The sequence below is a fragment of the Saccostrea cucullata genome, unplaced genomic scaffold (assembly GCF_032062105.1).
Source record: "Saccostrea cucullata isolate Sc308-1 unplaced genomic scaffold, CSIRO_AGI_Scuc_v1 ctg731, whole genome shotgun sequence".
In the NCBI taxonomy this organism is placed as follows: domain Eukaryota; kingdom Metazoa; phylum Mollusca; class Bivalvia; order Ostreida; family Ostreidae; genus Saccostrea; species Saccostrea cuccullata.
Window position 1 is genome coordinate 515,254 of NW_026933217.1, and position 20,484 is coordinate 535,737.

The 20,484-nt window shown below is 33.1% G+C and overlaps 1 protein-coding gene and 1 long non-coding RNA gene across 2 annotated transcripts in view; one reads left to right on the forward strand and one right to left on the reverse strand.

Annotated features, from left to right (window-relative positions):
* The first annotated feature begins 2,465 nt into the window (after window positions 1-2,465).
* LOC134237692 (uncharacterized) lies at window positions 2,466-3,553 on the forward strand. Its single transcript, XR_009985863.1, has 3 exons — window positions 2,466-2,508; window positions 2,897-3,000; window positions 3,170-3,553. It is a non-coding gene; the product is annotated as an uncharacterized LOC134237692 (long non-coding RNA).
* Window positions 3,554-3,558: 5 nt separating this feature from the next.
* LOC134237688 (uncharacterized) overlaps window positions 3,559-20,484 on the reverse strand; it is a 33,245-nt gene continuing 16,319 nt past the window's right edge. Inside the window, exons 4-7 of the mRNA XM_062719828.1 lie at window positions 9,709-9,957; window positions 9,239-9,508; window positions 8,028-8,161; window positions 3,559-4,899 (exon numbers count right to left, since the gene is read on the reverse strand). Coding sequence (XP_062575812.1) covers window positions 3,682-4,899; window positions 8,028-8,161; window positions 9,239-9,508; window positions 9,709-9,957 — 1,871 coding nt within the window. The 3' untranslated portion in view covers window positions 3,559-3,681. The remainder of the gene's footprint in view (window positions 4,900-8,027; window positions 8,162-9,238; window positions 9,509-9,708; window positions 9,958-20,484) is intronic.

Below are 20,484 nucleotides of genomic sequence, written 5' to 3' on the forward strand. Positions count from 1 at the left end.
ACCTCGCTCAATGAGATTTGAATCCAAGAATTGACGTAAGGATTAACTCCTTTTCCTAGACTCTATGGAGTATATGCTATTACCACTGCGCCATATGTAGGCGAGTTTGGAATTTTAAAGGCGGGCAGTGACACTGACTTCGGCCTTTATTGACGTCATAAACATTGTTTCTCCTGAATTATCAAACATAGGCATCCCCCTTTACCATTTCTTGGGTCATACATGTACATATAAACGGGGTTGCTTTTGCATATTTTACGTACCATAAGTTTTGTACATTTCTAAATAAATGTACTGCATGTACATACGGGAATTTTTTTTGGCAGAATCGTTGTCGCATCCAAATAATTCAGAAACGTCTTGTTCAACCGTTTTATTCATTTATATACAATGACGTGCAAAATACGTGTACATTTACATCTTTGCAGACTTAAATAAAATATTTATAGTCAGCTTTAAAAGTGCTCGGACACAGCTTTGAAGTTAATATTTTCTCATAATTTTGGTATAATATTATACATTTATTGACTGAGTTCGAGGGCAACATGCGTTTTGTCGGACCCAAGAAACAAAAATTATGCCTGAGGCCGTAAGGCCGAAGGCAGACACTTTGGTTCGAGGGTCCGACAAAACGCATTTTGCCCGAGAAGTCTGTCAATAAATGTTTTGCTATACCTTTTATTTAATTAATTTTTTTTACATACACGTTTTTACTGTATTTCGTGATGTAACATTAGGTTTGTCACTGTTTTACAGCAACGAATGAAAATGAGATTAAGCTCCGCCCATTCTGTGACGTAAGCGGTCCAACATCTCTCCAAGCGGTCCAACATCTCACTCAGCGGTCCAACATCGATTTTTTTATGCCCGCTCAGAAAAACATTAAAAATGTTAGACTTTTTTCCCTATAGATTTGTATAGGAACAAATTTTTAAAGGTATAACAACATGACTTATCTTATATATTATATAGCATTTTACATGGAAATATAAATAAAAATAGCACACACATGTGAAACATAAACTGTTTTGGTAAACAGGATTGACACGAGCTCTGTTTTGTTAATGTTAGCGTTTCACCGGGTGTAGTCAGTTTAAATGTCTTAAATTCTGCACAAATCACCGAGCACGGACTGATAACACTGAATTGGGTTTTTTTCTCACTTTTCTACTCTTTATATTCTGAAAAGTAGTTTGAATATTTTTTATTAATACACATCCAAATTTATTACCTTTCTTCAGTATTAAGAATAAAGTTTGCTTAATGAAAGAGCAAGGATGTATTAAGCAAGCGTTTCGAAATTCGTAGTTTAAATGATTTCCAGAAAAGGTATATGTATTATTATGTTTCCGTGTGGAAATGCTATCAATAGCAACATATATCATATTATATTATGAAGTTATGATATTATACCATAAAATTGAGAAAATATTATCTTCAATTCTATGTTCTAGGGCCTTTAATGGATGAAGCTCGCTTGCGCTTGCAATCGAAATAAAAGTTTTAATTCTACAATGATTACTACATTACAGAAATAATATACAAAGTGAAAAAATAACATAATAAACATGCACATATTAATGACAATTAGTTCCATTTACACCATAGGCCATGAAATATAATAATAAACAATCAAATCAAAAATTAAATGCACCTGGCTATTTATATTTAAAAAATCTTGTCAAGAAAATGTTGTTGAGTACTAAGTATACATTTCAATATTTTTAATATTTATAGTAGAAAAAGGATAACTATCTAACTTTGCTGTCAATCATATTTAATGACATTGTAATAGGAAAATGACATTTGTTGAATTCATACTGCCTGAGTTTGTTTTACTGAATAAACGCGAATAATTTTGACACTCTATAAATTATTTACATTATTTCAATTTCAAACATTGCAATACCCTTACAAATTCAGAGTAATAAAATTAACACCTGACATTTAAGTAAAGCTTAAATGAAGGATATGACCTGAAATTATAACTCTAAATAAATACACATAAGCATATATAGCAAAAATATAAAAGACATTTTCTTTGAACATTAGCAAGATTTTTGTCGAATAAAATATAACATTCTCTTTTTGCAAGAAATGAAAATGATTTCTTGTCAGAACCAGAATCTCAGTATAGCTTGTTTGTCAAACTGATGAGTGTAATCCATGGTGTGCTTTGGACTTTGCTATTTACCAGAACTTGTTCTTACTTTCATAACGTCACCGATAAAAAAAATCTTGATCTTCATCTGTAAGGCTGTTTAAAATTAAAACTACGTTTAACGTCACCCGCGCGCGTAGGTTTATGAGAAATTCGTCTTTGAAAAAAACAAACGATTCGGAATTCCGAATGTCCGTTCCAGTTTGGTTCTTCAATAAGCGACTGAATTCTACTTCCTGTAGTGACAGAAAATGTGCTTTGATAGCCGCAGTTAAGGCAGTTGGTGTCTTATTATTATTATTTATATTAATGAAAACTAGAGAATTAAAGAGTTTGGGACCATAAATGTAAGTAAAAGATAGATTATTTTATGATTATATAATGAAAAAGTCTTGTTTGTTGATTTTTTTTGTCAGTCTTCGAATCATATGTACAGACTGACAGTGACACTGACAGACTCTCAGTTCGTGATTCTATTGGCTGAACTTTTCATTGTATTTTGGAGAGAATCGAAAAACTTTTTTTACTGAGTGGAAACTGTGTCAAAAACCAAGATTTATATACAGTGAAAAGCATCATTTAAATCTTACTAATATGTTTCATATTAAAAATATTTCTGTAAAAATCGAAAGGAACAGTAATGAGTAAAGTAATTGATTTCTTCATAATTCATGTACCTACAAATAGCTACAATGTTTGGGAAAGATAATATACTTGTCATAACCATTTGAGCAGGGAGAAGCTTACCGAAGATAGGGCCTTTCAAGTGAAGGAGAGTAAGGAAAGTGGTTGGGGTATTCCAAGATGTGAAGAATCCTGTCTTTTGTGTGGAATTCAAGGTATTAAACATAATCTAACAGCTATCAGTATGGTCCAAATATTAGTATTCACACTTTCAAAACTTAATGCTAGTAGATCTAGTACTAAGAAAAAATACGACATAATTCAATTAGAGGATATTTCAACATGAACACTTTTAAATATTGTCATCAATAATTTTGATTGTAGATATTGATCAACTTTTCCCACAAGAAGAAGCATTTGCCTCCAGGGTACCATGGACGTGTGGCAATATAAATCCAAAGGACAACTGAGGCCTAGTTAAAAGCCACTTTCCTGCACATTCAGTCTTAGACTACATTGTTTGCTAACAATAGGACTCAAACTGATTTACATACTAAGGAAAAACTCTGCTAGGGAAATTAATCTTAGGTGTCGTATCAATTAAATGCTCTTATTACTTAATTGTAATGTTTTTAATGTACTGAATAGGTTAATTTGAATAAATTCACAATTGTTTGAAAATTTTGTTTGTTTATTTTTTTCCTCCCTCCCTCGTAGGTTTTGAACTTTAGATGTGACGTTAAACGTAGAATTAACTTTAAACAGCCTAATGTTCTTTTTGGACAGAAAAAATCAAATCTTATAATCAATATCTCTGTGAAAAGTTTGCGTTATTTCTGTTATCAGACTTTCCACTGTCTGTCTTATTTTTACGAATGTGAAAAGGAAGTAACGATTTATTTGAACCAGAATTGCATCATTTTAGATTTGTTAATATCATGCGGGTTTTGGAGAACATGTTTCGGGCACGGTCTTTCTTCTTTTCCAGTGATTGTTTTTATTCCTACAATTTGACTTTCCTTCAAAAAATACTCGTCATCCTCATCTGCTATGTTTATATCTGTACAAGAAAACCCCCTCTCATATTCAATGTGTCTGTGAAAAGTTTGCGTAATTTCGTTAATTAGACTTTCCACCGTATCTCTGATCTCTATGATGCATTTTGACTGCAGATTCATATCTTTATCCGCAGTAAAAACCTGTAACTGGATTGAGGTTTTGTTAACAGCAATTGCAATGAAATGACTAGCATCTTGAACCATGTAAAATGCTGCATTTTTACAAAAGAACGCCATATCAAGTGCCTTCCATTTCCTAAAGCAGTTTACAACCAGCCTAAAGAAGAAAAAGTGAGGCAAGTACGATTTGAAATGGAACACCATAATCGATGTTTTTTGTCCTTTGTTGATTGCATGTTGACAGTTATCAGTAAGCTCAGTTCTGTTCATGCTTGGGATGTAATATGTTTTACCCCTGGAATCATCATGAATTTCTGTCATTAAACCTAGTTTGTCCATGTATGGTAAAATATCATCCTTATGCTGAAAATAAGATTTATCTCCAGCATATTCCCATATCTCTTTCAGTTCAGCTGCAGTAATTCTTCCCGTGTTAATCCATTTATTTGTGCTCTTTATTCTAGCAAGGTGTTTCTCATCAGTTATGATGTATTTAAAAGCATCAACAAACCACTGAACGTCAACAATTATCACATTCTTCATTTTCTCGTCAGCAAAATAAACGATTTGACCTATTTCATGTAAAAATCGAAGGCCATCATAAAGATCTTTATTGCTAGGTAAATCCACGTTTTTTAATTCTTTTAAATGTTGTACTGAAATAACTCTCCGTCTATTTCTCTTCATCTCATTTAAGACTTTCTCAAGATTCACCCATTTCAAAGGAATTACCTCTCCCCACTGTGGCATCCTATTTACAGTCTCAACAATACATTTTCTGAGGAATTCAATAGAGTCCTGTTGTTTTGGTGACAATTCATTTGGTGGACATTCGACATTAAAGTATCTCTTCTGAGATATAAGGTGTTTCAAAGATTGTTCATCAGATAAACAGTTTTCCAGATCCTCGTAAAAAAATTTCTGCAAATCCTCTTTCTGTTAGAAAAAATATAATTTAAGATTATGCTTTCAATTTGTTAGTCTTCAAAAGAAATAATTAATAAGAATAGTTATAAAACTAGAGCCAAACTCGTTGCAAAGCAACGAGTAGGTCTTCCGTCCTGTTTCACCGGAAGTAACTTTCACTTGAAAAAAAAGTAATGAAGTCAAAAAATGGATTAATCCTCCAAATCTATGTTCATTATTGCAAATTTAAGCCATTTTTTGCAACTTTCGGTTTGACCGGAAGTACCGTCAACGGACGGATAATTAAGATTTAAGCTTCCAGTGACATATGATATCTAAAAACCTGTCAAGAACAATAAAAATATGCAATTTTTGACTACTTCCGGTTTGACCGGAACTGACGTCCCCGGATGTATTTTGACAACTCCATTCGATAAAATTTGACATTTTGAACAACTTTGCTAATTTGACGTATTATAAATTCTCAATACTTTTTAAGATTTAAAAACAAAAAATTTCAAGGGCCCCAGATCCCTAATTTTAGGGACCAGTCCCTTTTTAATGATATCAAATGAAAGCTCTTGCAATTATGCACAACTTTTATTCAACACATGTTAACAAAATGTTTTTAGTTTTTAAGATAAAAAGGAAAATATCTGTAAATTTTCGCTCTTTTAGGCGTTCTAATTTTTGACCGCTATATAGCGCCATTTTTAATGCAGAAATCGAAAAACAAAAACTGATGTGCACAACTTCAATCCTTCTGTTATCTAAAACAAGTAAAATTTCTGCTCCAGCTTTTGTGGTCTCTGAGCCTTTATCCGGAAACGAAAGCCTATGATTTTTCGTTTAAAGGGAAATATCTCAAAACCAGAAGTGACTTTTTGAAATTTTAGTCAGCATTCTGATAGAGTTTATAACGTCTATAACCTCTGAAAATTTGACCGAAATCCGTTGAGAAATGTGTGAGATTTGAGGCCTCAAAGTTGGCGTCCAGGAAGTAGAAGAAAAAAAAAGAATAAATAATCTTTACCAACAGAATCAGTAGAAGGTCTTCCGTTGGAAACGGAAGACCTTAATGAAAAGTAGTGCCACAAATAGTAAAACAAAAGGTCAAAGGACGTTACCGGTTACCTGATTACAATAAAACACTGTGAACGATCAATAAAAGTGTTAAACACATTTTAACTGATATATAAAGCTATTGTAAATAAATCGGTACTACATTTGGCGATGTTTTATATTTTGCGCTTTTGGAAGAAAGCAGAATCCACTTAAAAATCTACATCGGTAAATGCCTTGTATATTAATATTCATTTACATCAAGCAGATTTAGATAGCACTAAATCAAATCTACGCTAACCTGCTGAAAAATCTATCTACCCATATTGTATTCGTCAAATATTTACATTTACATTACAACATATTATGTTACCTAAGAATTTAAAAATAAGATGTGTTTGTGAAACACAGATGCCCCCGTATGGCAACATACTGTAAATCACCTTATGTTCGCGAGAACTTTATTTTCGCGTAATTACGCGAGATGATATGCTCGCGAAAATTTCATTCTCGCGTATAATAGAATTCCTTAGGATTATGTGGAGGAATGACCACAATTAGTGAAAATTTTGTCTTGTGAATAAAAAGTTAATGATTATCTCGCGAAAATAATGTGTCGCGAAAATTAAGTGATTTACAGTAGTAAAGATTAAGCTTTTCTTAAATGCTAATTTAATTAATTGGTAACAAAAGTATAGGGTATTCTCACTGGAAAACAATTGTGAAATTTGAAAATAAGCCAGAAATTTGAAAATAAGCCAATGTTTAAGTTTTTTCAATAAGTACAAAAATCTCCAAGTTCAAGGTAAAAAGGTCAATGTAATTGGTATCAAATGAAAGCTCTTGCAACATAGAATACTCCAGTACTTATGGAGAGTTTTGAAGCAATAGAGTTAAATATGTAAAGTATGAAAGCATTAGCCCTAACTAAAAGTTAAAAGTTACGGTCAATGTTTGCATTATTTAAAGTAGGCCAGTATCAAAGGTCAAGGTCAAAGGGTCAAAATTCTTGGTATCCAATAAAGGGTCTTTTCACAAGGATTACACATATGAAGTGTGAAAGCCCTATCCCTTACCGTTCAAAAGTTATGGCCAAGGTTAAAGTTTTCTCACAAGTAAGGAAATCTACAAGGTCAGGGTCAAAGGGTCAAGGTTGTTGGTATCCAGTGAAAGGTCTTTCAACAAACATTACATATGTGAAGTATAAATGTCCTGGTGTCTACTGTTCAAAAGTTATGGTCAACGTACAATTTCTTAAAAAGTAGGTCAAACTCCAAGGTCAAGGTCAAAGGGTCAAAGTTATTGTTATCAAATGAAAGGTCTTGTCATAAAGATCCGATAAGTAAATTATGAAAGCACTAGCCCTAATCTTTTAAAGTAAGGGTCAAGATTTGCTTTTTTAAAGTGGGTCAATCTCAGAGGTCAAGGTCAAAGGGTCAAAGTTCTTGGTATCCAATGAAGGGTCTTCTCACAAGAATTACATATATGAAGTATGAAAGCCCTAACCCTTACCGTGGAAAAGTTATGGCCAAGGTTAAAGTTTTTTCACAAGTACGGAAAACTACAAGGTCAAGGTCAAAGGGTCAAGGTTGTTGGTATCCAGTGAAAGGTCTTTTAACGAACAATACATATGTGAAGTATAAATGTCCTGGTGTCTACTGTTCAAAATATATGGCCAAAGTAAAATTTTTAAATTTTCATGTAAAAGTGGGTCAAACTCCAAGGTCAAGGTCAAAAGGTCAAATTTGGTGGTACCCAAAGAAAGGTCTTGTCACAAGGAATACAGCTCCACTAAATCAAAAGTTATGGGCAAGGTTAAAGTTTTTGCGGACAAACAGACAAACAGAGAGACAGACAGAGAGACAGAGAGACAGACAGACAGACAGACGGACACGACAAAAACTATATACCACCGAAACTTCGTTTACGGAGGCATAAAAAAACCCTTGATTATTGAACATCTTGTCATGATTGTGTAAAGGGATACATTCTTGAATATGAAGATGTTAGATCATGAAACATGTTCATAAAGCATCAACCACTAGCAAACCCATTCTTGTGTTGATAATTTTGTAGGATTTGAATTGTGTTCTTACCACTTTGTCTGCATGAGAAGCAACAATAATAACAGGATTAAAGCTGGCTCTTGACTCCGTGCTGTCCTGGTTTGTGTGTGTTTTTCCGACATCACAGTATGTTTGAATGGATTGCAACCAAAAATGAAAATAGTCTGAAAAGATCAATACTTACAAATATGTATGCTGTAAAGAAAACTTAACAACCTCAAAGACTATTAAATTTTAATTATGTACAAGTTTAGGGTTTCATTTATGACTGTAACCTAATCAATACAGTGATTGGTAAAAAAAATCAAAATGTGACATTTGAAAAATTACAGCTGAAATTTGTTTCATCAACTTGTTTGTCAGTTATTTTATCTTGGTTCAGAAATTGTTTCAAACGTAGAGCAACCTCTTGCGTATCGAAACAACTGAGATATATAAACTCCGGATGTAGGTAATGAAGGCATATTGATGCAAGGGACGTTGACTATAGAAAAGTTAAAATCATCACGACTATCATATATCTTGGTTTTTAGATTACATTACCATTAACGCCTTTTTCAAGTAAATTATCCAAATAAGTCATACATGTAAGTCATTTAAAATGTTACCCTTGCGATCATTTGTGTTGATCATAACCTTTTGACTCATGTAAAATATTGGGGGGGGGGGGGGGGTTTCAGATAAAAGCTCATTAGTATAAATCACCAAAGTTAACGTAGATATACGAATTCTTTTATCACAGGATCATCATTGAGGATTTAATTTGCATTGGAATCTGATGTCTTTTACTTGTAAAATACACATGTTATCTCTGACTTGTTAATACTTTTTCAAACTTAAATGATAAAGGGTACCTATTAACTGTTTTCACAATTGTTCTTTACCCTCTTAAAAGTGGGAAATTGCTTTTTATGAATCTTTGATTCAACGACTACTTTTGAATTAAAAAAATGAATTCTAATATAATAAATGCATTGCGTTAATTGCGAACTTAACCATGGTGCCGTAAGATCAATCTGTTATTCATAATGGACTGCTATTAAAATTAAAACCATTAAACAATAATTGAAATTGTATTGTGCAACTTTTCATGCCCGTTACATGTCAGCAATTTCATATTAAAACAATTTTAACAATCGAACGTTATAATTTTAAATAAGTTAGGTCTGTACATGTAAAATCGAAAGGAGAAAAAATTCGTCTTTATTTTTAAAGGAAGTAAGATTTACATTGGAAATCACCTTTGTATTTCCAAGAATGGAATAAGGATCCTTCTGAGTTATGGCGATCGCTGTCATAATTTCTAACTTCTTCATCCAGACCTTTAGACATGTCAATAACCACAATATAAAACGCTCTCCGTGACAAGTAAACCTGGTGACATGAGTAATAAGCCACTTGTCCGGCGAAGTCTGTCATACTGATCAACTTTGTACCACGGCTGCTCTGAAGATGAATGCCTGTGACGACCGTAGCTTTACCGGAAAACTCTCTTTCTTTATCTCTGAAATCTGATTTGATACAAAACAAAAAGGCTGAAATATGTGAATTTGCCATTTCTTAATGCAGACGAAATAAGAGTTACGTCAAGCACAATTATTCAATTTCAGCAGTACATGACTGTATAGTATTAATGTTAATGATCTGGAATAAGTTGAAACTTACATGTAATATGATACATTGTTGATTTGTAAAAGAAGAATTTATATACCATGTAAAGTGCCATCTTTAATTTCAAACAAATCTTCGTGGACCTCTAGACCGACAGTTGTCTCTGTAGGTTGATTTTCTTCTGTGTGTCTCCTTTGAAGCTTTCTAAGAAGAGTTGTTTTACCTGCGCCTGCGCATCCCACAATCATACCTCGAGCACGGAACATTTCTACTCTTCCGTGGCGGAGACTCTCAACAAATCTTTCTCTGGCACTCAAATCCCATTTCAAAATTTCCTCCGGTATGTTTACTAGATGAAAATTAAAAATTGAATATCTTAATTTGTGTTTTTAGAGATATCTGGTGTTCTCTCTGTCACCATGTTTGTTTAAGTCACGGATATGGGAACGAAATTTTGCATCCTGTCAGTAAAAAATAAGAGGATTGGAAATAAGCTGCCCCAGGTAATTTTTGGTTTCGTAAAATTGACACAGTGACTATGAAAACAGTTAAAAAGCGGACTGAAGGTGTAGTCAATTGTTTGTTAATTTAATCCTCACTTATTAGAGGTACTTGCATCGTTTCGATATTTTTGTTTAGCCATAAAAATATTAAAATATCAATCCTATTCTGGATGGTATTATAGTTATAAAGAATATTTTTATAAGATCCATGTAAACGAAATTAATGTAACGAGTTTGGCATCGTTGCAAACTATGGCTAAGCTGTAAAATCCACTCTCTGTCTAATGAATACGCTTAATATTAGAAATTGCCTGACGACTAAATTTTTATACCCCCCGCTTGAAAACTGCGAGGATATTGAAGGGTGCCCATCACTTATACAACATATCCTATACCACTTAATAACATATAACGATGCTTACACAGATTCTATTTTACAGTTTGTTCTGACACTTATTTTGGGTCTCCCAGAACAAAACATGGCTTTTGTCAATTAAGTAAGGGATAAATAACGAGATGGTGTTGACTAGCTGAGAGAAAACATTCTCTCCGAGGGCCGAAGGGGATGTTTTCTATAAACTTTTTAACACTACCGAGTTATTTATCTTAGTATACATAAAGATACCCTACTTTGGACCCAAAAAAATTTACCCATTCACATATTAAACTTTGCTGTAATACAATAGGCCGTAGCGCTAGCCAATTTAAGTATCCAACAGTGACACAAAACAATAGCCTAATCGAACACCCCTTTTATTCATGGACTAGTGAGCATAAAACTACATGGTTCTGATTTCATTTCAACCCTTTTAATTGTACTAAACAGTCATGAAATCAGACGAAGAGTATTTTTAAATCCAAAGTAAAGTAGAGATGTTCAGATGGTGTTTTGAATACTTTTGACTTGAAAGCTGAAGATAACTACAGAATTTTGATAAAAGGTTGGGAATTTTTCATTACATATTATAAGATGATGGTCTGTTGGGGAAGAGTTTTGGATTCTAATGGAGTTCCATTCAGACAATATTTGTAGTAGTGCTTAAAGCTGAACACGATTCGTAAAAGGAATGGGTCCGCCATATTTGTTCCCGGTTTTCGCTACTCTGCAAACCCGTATATAAAGGGCAAAACTTGGTCACTGTTCAGTGTAATCAGACAACATCGGTGAAGACGGACATATGCTATACAGGACTAGAGAATAATTACTTAATACTCCGTCTAATGCAGCAAAGTAAAATACTCGTACCAAATAAAGAAGATGGGCGCATTTGGCGGGTGATCTGCAGGAATCATTTGTACGAAACATTTAAGGTTTAAATGTCCATGATTTGGTTGGCTGAACATACCTTGTCAGATTTTACAAACACGTCCATGGGTTATTTTTTTTCATTTAGTTTGAAAGACATTGTGAAATTGTAACATTTAAGTCCATTTTTTTCTAGGGGGTACTATAACATAGTAATGTTTCACAAAAATTTAAACTTAAAATATTTAATGCATAGATGCATTATACGTCTACATGTACATTATTAGAATAGAAGATTAGAATTGATTTCGCTTGAGAAACAAAATTTATCTAATTCAAAATTTTAATACATCAGTTTGCATAAAACGAAACTGACAAAATAAATGGTTGTTTGCCTGAATAAAAAAAAAATTAACGCCCCATGCCAGACTCGAACCAAAAAACTTTTCGCTTCAAGTGCACTGAACAGGTAGCCTAACTAACTGAGCTATCACCGCTACACATGTACGAATGTTTTTAAAAGGGCAAGGACGCACCACATTGACACATTTGTATTTTTGGGGGAAAAGTTCATTTTTCGTGGTCTCTGGGTCTTCTCTCCATTTTTTAAAAAAGTGTATTCGTTTCTTTGAATTAAAATACACACAAATAAGAGGGTCATTCAAAAAGTTCGTAGACTTTTGTCCTAACTTTTTTATTTAACGTCATATTATATCCAAATTTGATACAAATATTTTAACAACAGATTCAAATAATTTGAGTAAAAAAATTGGAATGTATCTTCATATTTATTAAAATTACCAAGGATTTAGAACAGCAAAAATTGGGTCACGGAGCACCGTCAAAATTGAGCAATTTACTTATTTTCACTTTATAGTATTTGCAGCCATACCTCTAATAAATGGAGCTGAAACGAAATAAAATTTACATGTTTAAATAATGTATTACTGTATTAATTAAAATGAAATCAGGTTATGTAATATGTCGCTCTATTTAAAAGATATCAGTTTCTAAATACATATGGACTTGATTAAAAAAAGCAAAAAACTATGACGTTGGAGGACGTCACGGAGCAGCAAGTAGCAATAAAATTGTACTTTACATTCGTGAAACTTTTTCTACAAGCGTAGAAAACCCGTATAAACCAGGATCTGTGTGAATATAATCTGTGTATGTGTATTAAATGGAAAATACAATTTTTGAGTGGTAGCGAGTTTAAATCGGACAATGGATGGTCTGCAAAGTAACAGGTTAAAGTTTAAAATATTGTCGAAGGAGTTCGGAACGTCATTGAACGTGATGAGTGCTTTGTAGCAACCTCTAATGATAAAACGCCGCTTAATGATACAAATAGCATTAAGCGTTGCAATTGCAACGCTTAATGCCATAAATTATTGCATTAATAGCTGACATCATCAACCGCTAATGCTAAATCGCCGCTTAATGACAGAATTATATCATTAAGCGTCACAAATGCAGTGCAACACCTACGCTTAATGAAACAAGAAAATATCGACATATTCGACGTTTAATGATACAAACTAGTGTATCATTAAGCGTTGCAGTTGCAACCCTTAATGATATAAAATTTAGAAATCGCTTGTAATATCTAAGAGAAACACACAACCACCTTAATTCCTGAACAATGAGATATCACTTGTCAAAATATTTATATATGCCCTTGTGCTATATTAATGGTAATTATAGAGGTTTTACTGTGTTTTCTATCTAGTCAAGGAAACATCTTTAAGTCCCGAATGTTTAAGAGACAGACAGTCAGATAGCAGGAAGAAAGAGATACAACGAAAGGGATAAATAAAATGATATTCAAATCTTTTAAAAGAACCATTTTTTTTAACTGAAAATACAGAAGCAAACAAGCAATAAAATTCCTTTTAATTTGATACAATTATTTGAATAGTCAAACTGAAATATATACTAGTATATATATATATCATATTTGAATATTTTTATCGAAACTTTGTATTTTATAGATTTAATACAGCTTAACACATACTAATTCTAAATGACGCATATTTCATTTGTAGTATTTTTTCTTTCGATATATAAGACTAAGTTTACATCTGACTAATATTAAAATGAAATAGATTAAGATTTATAGTTCTTTTTTCGGTACAAGAGAGACCCTTTATATCAATACTAGTATTCATCAGAAGTATTTCGCTCACTTCGAATGGGTATTAAAAGGTCGCATGAAAGGTCCGACTATGCTTTACTTGCATTGGTTAATTAATACTTTAATGAGCTACAAAATATTCTCGTCTCATGCAACTACGGCTAGAAAGGGAGAGGATCGTACATTTTGACCGTGGTTTGCGACGTTCCAAAGTTTCCACTATAGCAAATCAAACATCCAAAGTTTTTACTTTGCTTCTCTAGTTAATTATATTAAACTATAGTAAATTATATAGTTTTCTATAGTATTTTTTTTTGTTAGGGATATTCTGCTATTTAACGTCAGCCGTGATTGAAAACAAGATGTGTTTGTAAAACACTGATGCCCCAGTATGGCAAAATAGCAAAGATTAAGCTTTTCTTAAATGCAAATTTAATTGATTGGTACCAAAAGTTGGATATTCTAATTGGAAAACAATTGTGAAATTTGAAAGTAAGCTAATGTTAAAGTTTTTTAATAATTACAAAAATCTCAAAGGTCAAGGTCAAAGGGTCAAAGTTCTTGGTATCCAATGAAGGGTCTTTTCACAAGAATTACATGTATGAATTATGAAAGCCTTATCCCTTACCGTTCAAAAGTTATGGCCAAGGCTAAAGTTTTTTCACAAGTAAGGAAATCTACAAGGTCAAGGTCAAAGGGTCAAAGTTGTTTTTATCCAGTAAAAGGTCTTTCAATAAACATTATATATGCGAAGTAGAATTGTCCTGGTATCTACTGTTCAAAAGATATGGCAAAGAAAAATTTTAAAATTTTCATGTAAAAGTGGGTCAAACTCCAAGGTCAAGGTCAAAAGGTCAAATTTGGTGGTACCCAAAGAAAGGTCTAGTCATAAGGATCAAATATGTAAAGTATGAATGCACTGGCCCTAACTCTTTAAAAATTATGGTCAAAGGATGCTTTTTTAAAGTAGGTCAATCTCAAAGGTCGAGGTCAAAGGGTCAAAGTTCTTTGTATCCAATGAGGGGTCTTCTCACAAGGATTACATGTTTGAAGTATGAAAGCCCAATCCTTTACTGTACAAAAGTTATGGGCAAGGTTAAAGTTTTTTAACAAGTAAGGAAATCTACAAGTTCAAGGTCAAAGGGTCTAAGTTGTTGGTATCCAGTGAAAGGTCTAATCTCTTAACAAACATTACATATGTGAAGTATAAATGTCCTGGTGTTTACTGTTCAAAAGATATGACCAAAGTAAAATTCAAGGACAAAAGGTCAAATTTGGTGGTACCCAAAGAAAGGTCTAGTCACAAGAAATACACATATGAAATATAAAAGTCATAGCTCCACTAAATCAAAATTTACGGGCAAGGTTAAAGTTTTTGCGGACAAACAGACAAACAGAGAGACAGAGAGACAGACAGACAGACACGACAAAAACTATATACCCCGGAAACTTCGTTTACGGGGGCATAAAAACTGCCTTAATTTCAGACTTAAAAGCAGAACCGACTGAGTATAAATGGTACATGTATACCGAAATAGATCATTATTTACTAACAATAGCAGTGGAGACAGCCTGAAATATTTCTAGTTAGCTAGGAATAGAATTAACCACTTTTGAATAATATAAGAAATTATTGTATCTAATTAATATTCCAAACATAAAGTACAATGCTTTGATATGCTTGAGTTTTGGTTTTTAAGGCATGGCATTCTTGGCGCTACATAATTAGATTTTAAATTGATTCCACTTGGTCACTAGCTCATCTGGTTCTATACATATAAAGTAGCACAAATGTAAGGAAAGAAAGAAACACAGAAGTCTTTCTGTGTGCTGTCTAAATGGCAAAAATAAGCATGAGTTAGAGTTCTTATTGCAATGACATTTATTTAATTTTCATTTTTTTTCGTTATAAAAAAACAATTCTTTCATTTCTTTGATGGGGAGGGCCTCTAAAACTGGAGAATAAAAAATCCGTAATCTTCCCAAAACATTAAAGAAATATTTAACTTCAGTAGGGTTCTTCTCTGGTTTCTGGCTAGATGAAATATTCAAAGTATATTATACACCTATTTACTGGCTATGAGGACAATAGCAAGTTTATCGTCCCCCAAGACAGCAAACTATTTCCCGAGGCGCAGCCGAGGGAAATAGTTTGCTGTCGAGGGGGACGATAAACTTGCTATTGTCCGAATAGTCAGTAAATAGGTGTTTTATTATACCGATGCTGACTTAACTTTTGTTAACTTTTGGGAGTCCAGGGTACACACAATTATGATATTCCATATTATACCGGTTCTGACTTAACTTTTGTTACGTCATAATATATACGCGTCACAATCCATGTAAAATCAGAAGTTTTTCAGAGATGAAAAGCGAGGGAAATCGAATGCTGCCGTTGAATAGTTTGAGGACTATTCACCATGGGCAAATAGCACAAAAACTATTTCACGGTAGAGACTGTTTAGAAAAAATAGCATGTTTATTCGTCATATTTTTATATAGAAAAAATAAACAGAGGTATAATAATTGTTGTTATTATACCTCTGTTTATTTTTTCTATATAAGAATAAGACGAATAAACATGCTATTTTTTCTAAACAGTCTCTACCGTGAAATAGTTTTTGTGCTATTTGCCCATGGTGAATAGTCCTCAAACTATTTAACGGCAGCATTCGATTTCCCTCGCTTTTCATCTGTGAAAAACTTCTGATTTTTACATGGATTGTGACGCGTATATATTATGACGTAACAAAAGTTAAGTCAGCACCGGTATAATATGGAATATCGTAATTATGTTCCCCAAACGAAGTTGGGGAACATATTGTTTTTACTCTGTTTCTTATTATTAAGGTCTTCCGTCTTCACGGAAGACCTTATAGTGATTCTATTGTTTCTTATTATTATTATTATTATTCTTTTTTTTTTAGACAAAATTTTGTGCAGGCGATTTCTCGTAAACTATTCGGTGGAATTCAATGAAAATTTCAGGAATAATAGGTCACTATATGAATTTTATATAAAATTCCGGTTGTTGGAAAATTCGCTACCAGTGCCAAGTTATGGGAAATTTCCTGATTTTAAAATGCAATTTTGTCTTCGAATGTTCTCGAAAATGGCTCAAGATATTAACTGGAGACTTGTTAGAGATGATAGACCATGAGTTATAGATGTGCAATTTTGCCTTCGTTTGCGTTGTCATTACTTCCGGTCGCTACAGGAAGTGAATTCAAAATGTGCACTTTTTCAACTTTTTTTGTTTTTCAATATTTTTCTTTGATATAATTAATGGTAATTAAGACCCTACTGGAAAGGCCTAATATATAATTTATTTAGGAATTGATCAATCTACACACTAGATATTCGCATTTAAAAAATCTGAAGCGTGTCCAAGATGGCGGGGCGTCTCCGTGAACTCCGCCATTAAGCAAGTCGGGTTCTAGAAGGTCAGCTGTGCGTTTAGATGAACGAAACTTCTACCAAAAAGATTTATGGAATGTAAAGGATTCTTTAGATTGCTACATCGCAATTACGTTACATTGAGTATAGTTTTAATACGAGGTTTCCTCAAACGTCAATTGAAATTGCTTTTGTCTGCATCTCAAAGTAGAATACAACATGACTACAAGTGGAAATACGATGACAACAATCTTTTGTTTTGCACCAGGGAAAACTTATCTTAAACCATGGTTATAAGTAATAGCTTTTCAAGAAACTTGCCTGACTTAATATTCACTATGTTTCTGAAGTATTACTTGACTTCTGTTTATTTTTCCACGCAGGCTTGTGACATATTAAATGAATAGAAAAGACAAAAATCAGAAAAACATTTTTTTAAAAGATTGTCTATTAAAGGTTATATGAATATTCATGTAATAAATGCAAGTTTTTGAACATAAATAGTATCAGATTCCTTGACCGTCGGAGGGCGAGTGATTTTTTTTTTCAGTGAAACATTCCAGTATTTTCATGAACGTGTAACTCATATCAACTTTGGGGGAAAACAGGATACATAATTCGTGGAAAATCTTACCCAATTCACAGTTTTAGTGTTACTTGACCGTATACGATATTATATTTGTATAATGTGATAAATATATTTTCTAATGCTCAAATTCCGGTTATAAGAACATACATGTCTAATTTTCAATGAAGCTATCAAATCCATCATATAGATCAAACATTTTAAAGGAATAGCGTTAAGAACTACTTGTGACGTTTGGCACGAAATAATGTATCCTGACCCGACTTAAGTAGTAGACAAATGGTGACAATAGTACAGAAATATATAAAATTGGCATGCCTGTATATGGAGTTGCATGGAATAAAAAGTTAAATACATATCGAAAAAAGGAAAGAAAACAGTATCATCTGTTGATTACTAATAGATAATAATTATCTATCCTAAAAATTACTGTTAAAACTCAAGTTACAAATTCCGATGTGATCATCTTGAGCAAAGCTTAGCAAGCTGGCTGTCATTTTACAATTCCAAACTGAATTAAAAAAATGTAATGTATATTACAATAAAAAAAAGCAATCTCGCGATATTCGAATGTTAAATTTGAAGCGGGTTCCATAAGGTGTAATTGGTACCGCAATGGATTTTCACGCTGGCGACCCGGGTTCGATCCCCCGTGTGTCCGATTTTTAAAATCACTTTTTCAGTTTGATTTTACAGGGGTTTTTTCTGAATCGGACGGAAGACCTCTCGTTGCTCGCAACGAGTTTCGTTTCTAGTTATTATTATTATTATTATTATTATTATTTTTCTTCTTCCTGGGAAAATTTTGTCCACGAGTGATCTTGTAAACTACACATCCGACTAAGGTAAAATGTTTTTAGGGTCAGTAGACATGTTATGTAGATTTGCCGAACGAAGGTCATTTTGCGCGCACGTGCTTGCAAGAGCGCGCACGTGCAACACGAAAAATGACCAATATAATGGATATTGCTGTAAGTTTTCTTTTTCTTGATGAATTTTTTTGAAACTCATAATGTAAGGATACATTAGTAGTATAGACAAGATGGCATGGTCAAAATAGCAAGATCTCACCCGCATGCACGTGCGCTTCGCTCTGATTGGCTGAAACTAAAGTCTCAATATCTTTCTTGTTTCTTGTCATAATCTTTTGAAAGTTTGAAAATAGTCCTACATTATGAAGATCTACAGCATGATATATAAAAATTTTCATGAAAGCATGCGCATGCGCGCGTTCTGCAATCTGATTGGCTGAAACTTTAAATGGCTATATCTCCTTTGTTTTTTGACGAAATGCTTTGAAATTTAAAATATAGTCATGCATTAGGATATCCTAAAATATGATATGGATAAAAGTCATGAAATCACGCGCATGCACGAGTGCTGCAATCTGATTGGCTGAAACTTTATATGGCTATATCTCCTTTGTATTTTGACAAAATGTTTCGAATTTTAAAAATATAGTCATTTATTTAGACATCCTTCAATACGATAAAGATAAAAATTTATGAAATCAGGCGCATGTATGTGTGCTGTAATCTGATTGGCTGAAACTTCAAATGGCTATAACTCCATTGTTTTTCAACCAAACAGGATTGGATTTAGAACATAGATAAATATAAGGGACTCCTACAAGAAGGTGTAGTCATTATGCACGTGCTTGCGCGTGCGTGCACGTGAAATGAGTAAAATTAAAAATACACTCGAACGAGTGTATTTTTTAATACTTTTGGATTAAATGCTTTGATATTAAGTATATTAAAATTTGAGATAGTGTAGACAAGATAACATGGTCGTTACGCACATGAACACGCGTGCAATGCCTATTTTTAAATACATTTTGTATTTTTCTGGGAAGACCTTGATTAAGTCTAAATTCCATAAAGTAATTTTTATCTAATAGAGATTACAGGGAATATGGCACCAAAAGGAAGTTGGGGAGTGTTTGGGGAACATCTGTAACGGTCCCCGTTACAATTAGCACTAGTTATTATTATTCTTATTATTTTTCTTCTTCCTGGGAAAATTTTGTCCACGAGTGATCTTGTAAACTACACATCCGACTTAAGTGAAACCTTTTTAGGGTTAGTAGGCATGTTATGTAGAGTTGCCAAACAAAGGTCATTTTGCGCGCACGTGCTTGCAAGAGCGCGCACGTGCAATAGGTGAAATTAACAATATAATGGATATTGCCGTAACTTTTCTATTTGTTGATGAATTTTTTTTGAAACTCATAATGTAAGGATACATTAGTAGTATAGACAAGATAGCATGGTCAAAATAGCAAGATCTCACGCGCATGCACGTGCGCTTCGCTCTGATTGGCTGAAACTAAAGTCTCAATAACTTTCTTGTTTCTTGTCATAATTCTTTGAAATTTTGAACATAGTCCTACATTATGAAGTTCTACCGCATGATATATAAGAATTTTCATTAAAGCATGCGCATGTGCGCGTGCTGCAAGCTGATTGGCTGAAACTTTAAATGGCTATTTCTCCTTTGTTTTTAGACGAAATTCTTTGAAATTTGAAATATAGTCATGCATTAGGATATCCTACAAAATGATATAGAAAAAAATCATGAAATCACGCGCATGCACGTGCGCTGCAATCTGATTGGCTGAAATTTTAAATGGCTATTTCTCCTTTGTTTTTTGACGAAATTTTTTGAAATTTAAAATATAGTCATGCATTAGGATATCCTACGAAATGATACAGAAAAAAAAATCATGAAATCACGCGCATGCACGTTTGCTGCAAGCTGATTGGCTGAAACTTTAAATGGCTATTTCTCCTTTGTTTTCTGACGAAATTCTTTGAAATTTAAAATATAGTCATGCATTAGGATATCCTACAAAATGATATAGAAAAAAAAATCATGAAATCACGCGCATGCACGTGCGCTGCAATCTGATTGGCTGAAACTTTAAATGGCTATTTCTCTTTTGTTTTTTGACGAAATTTTTTTAAAATTTTAAATAAAGTCATGCATTAGGATATCCTACGAAATGA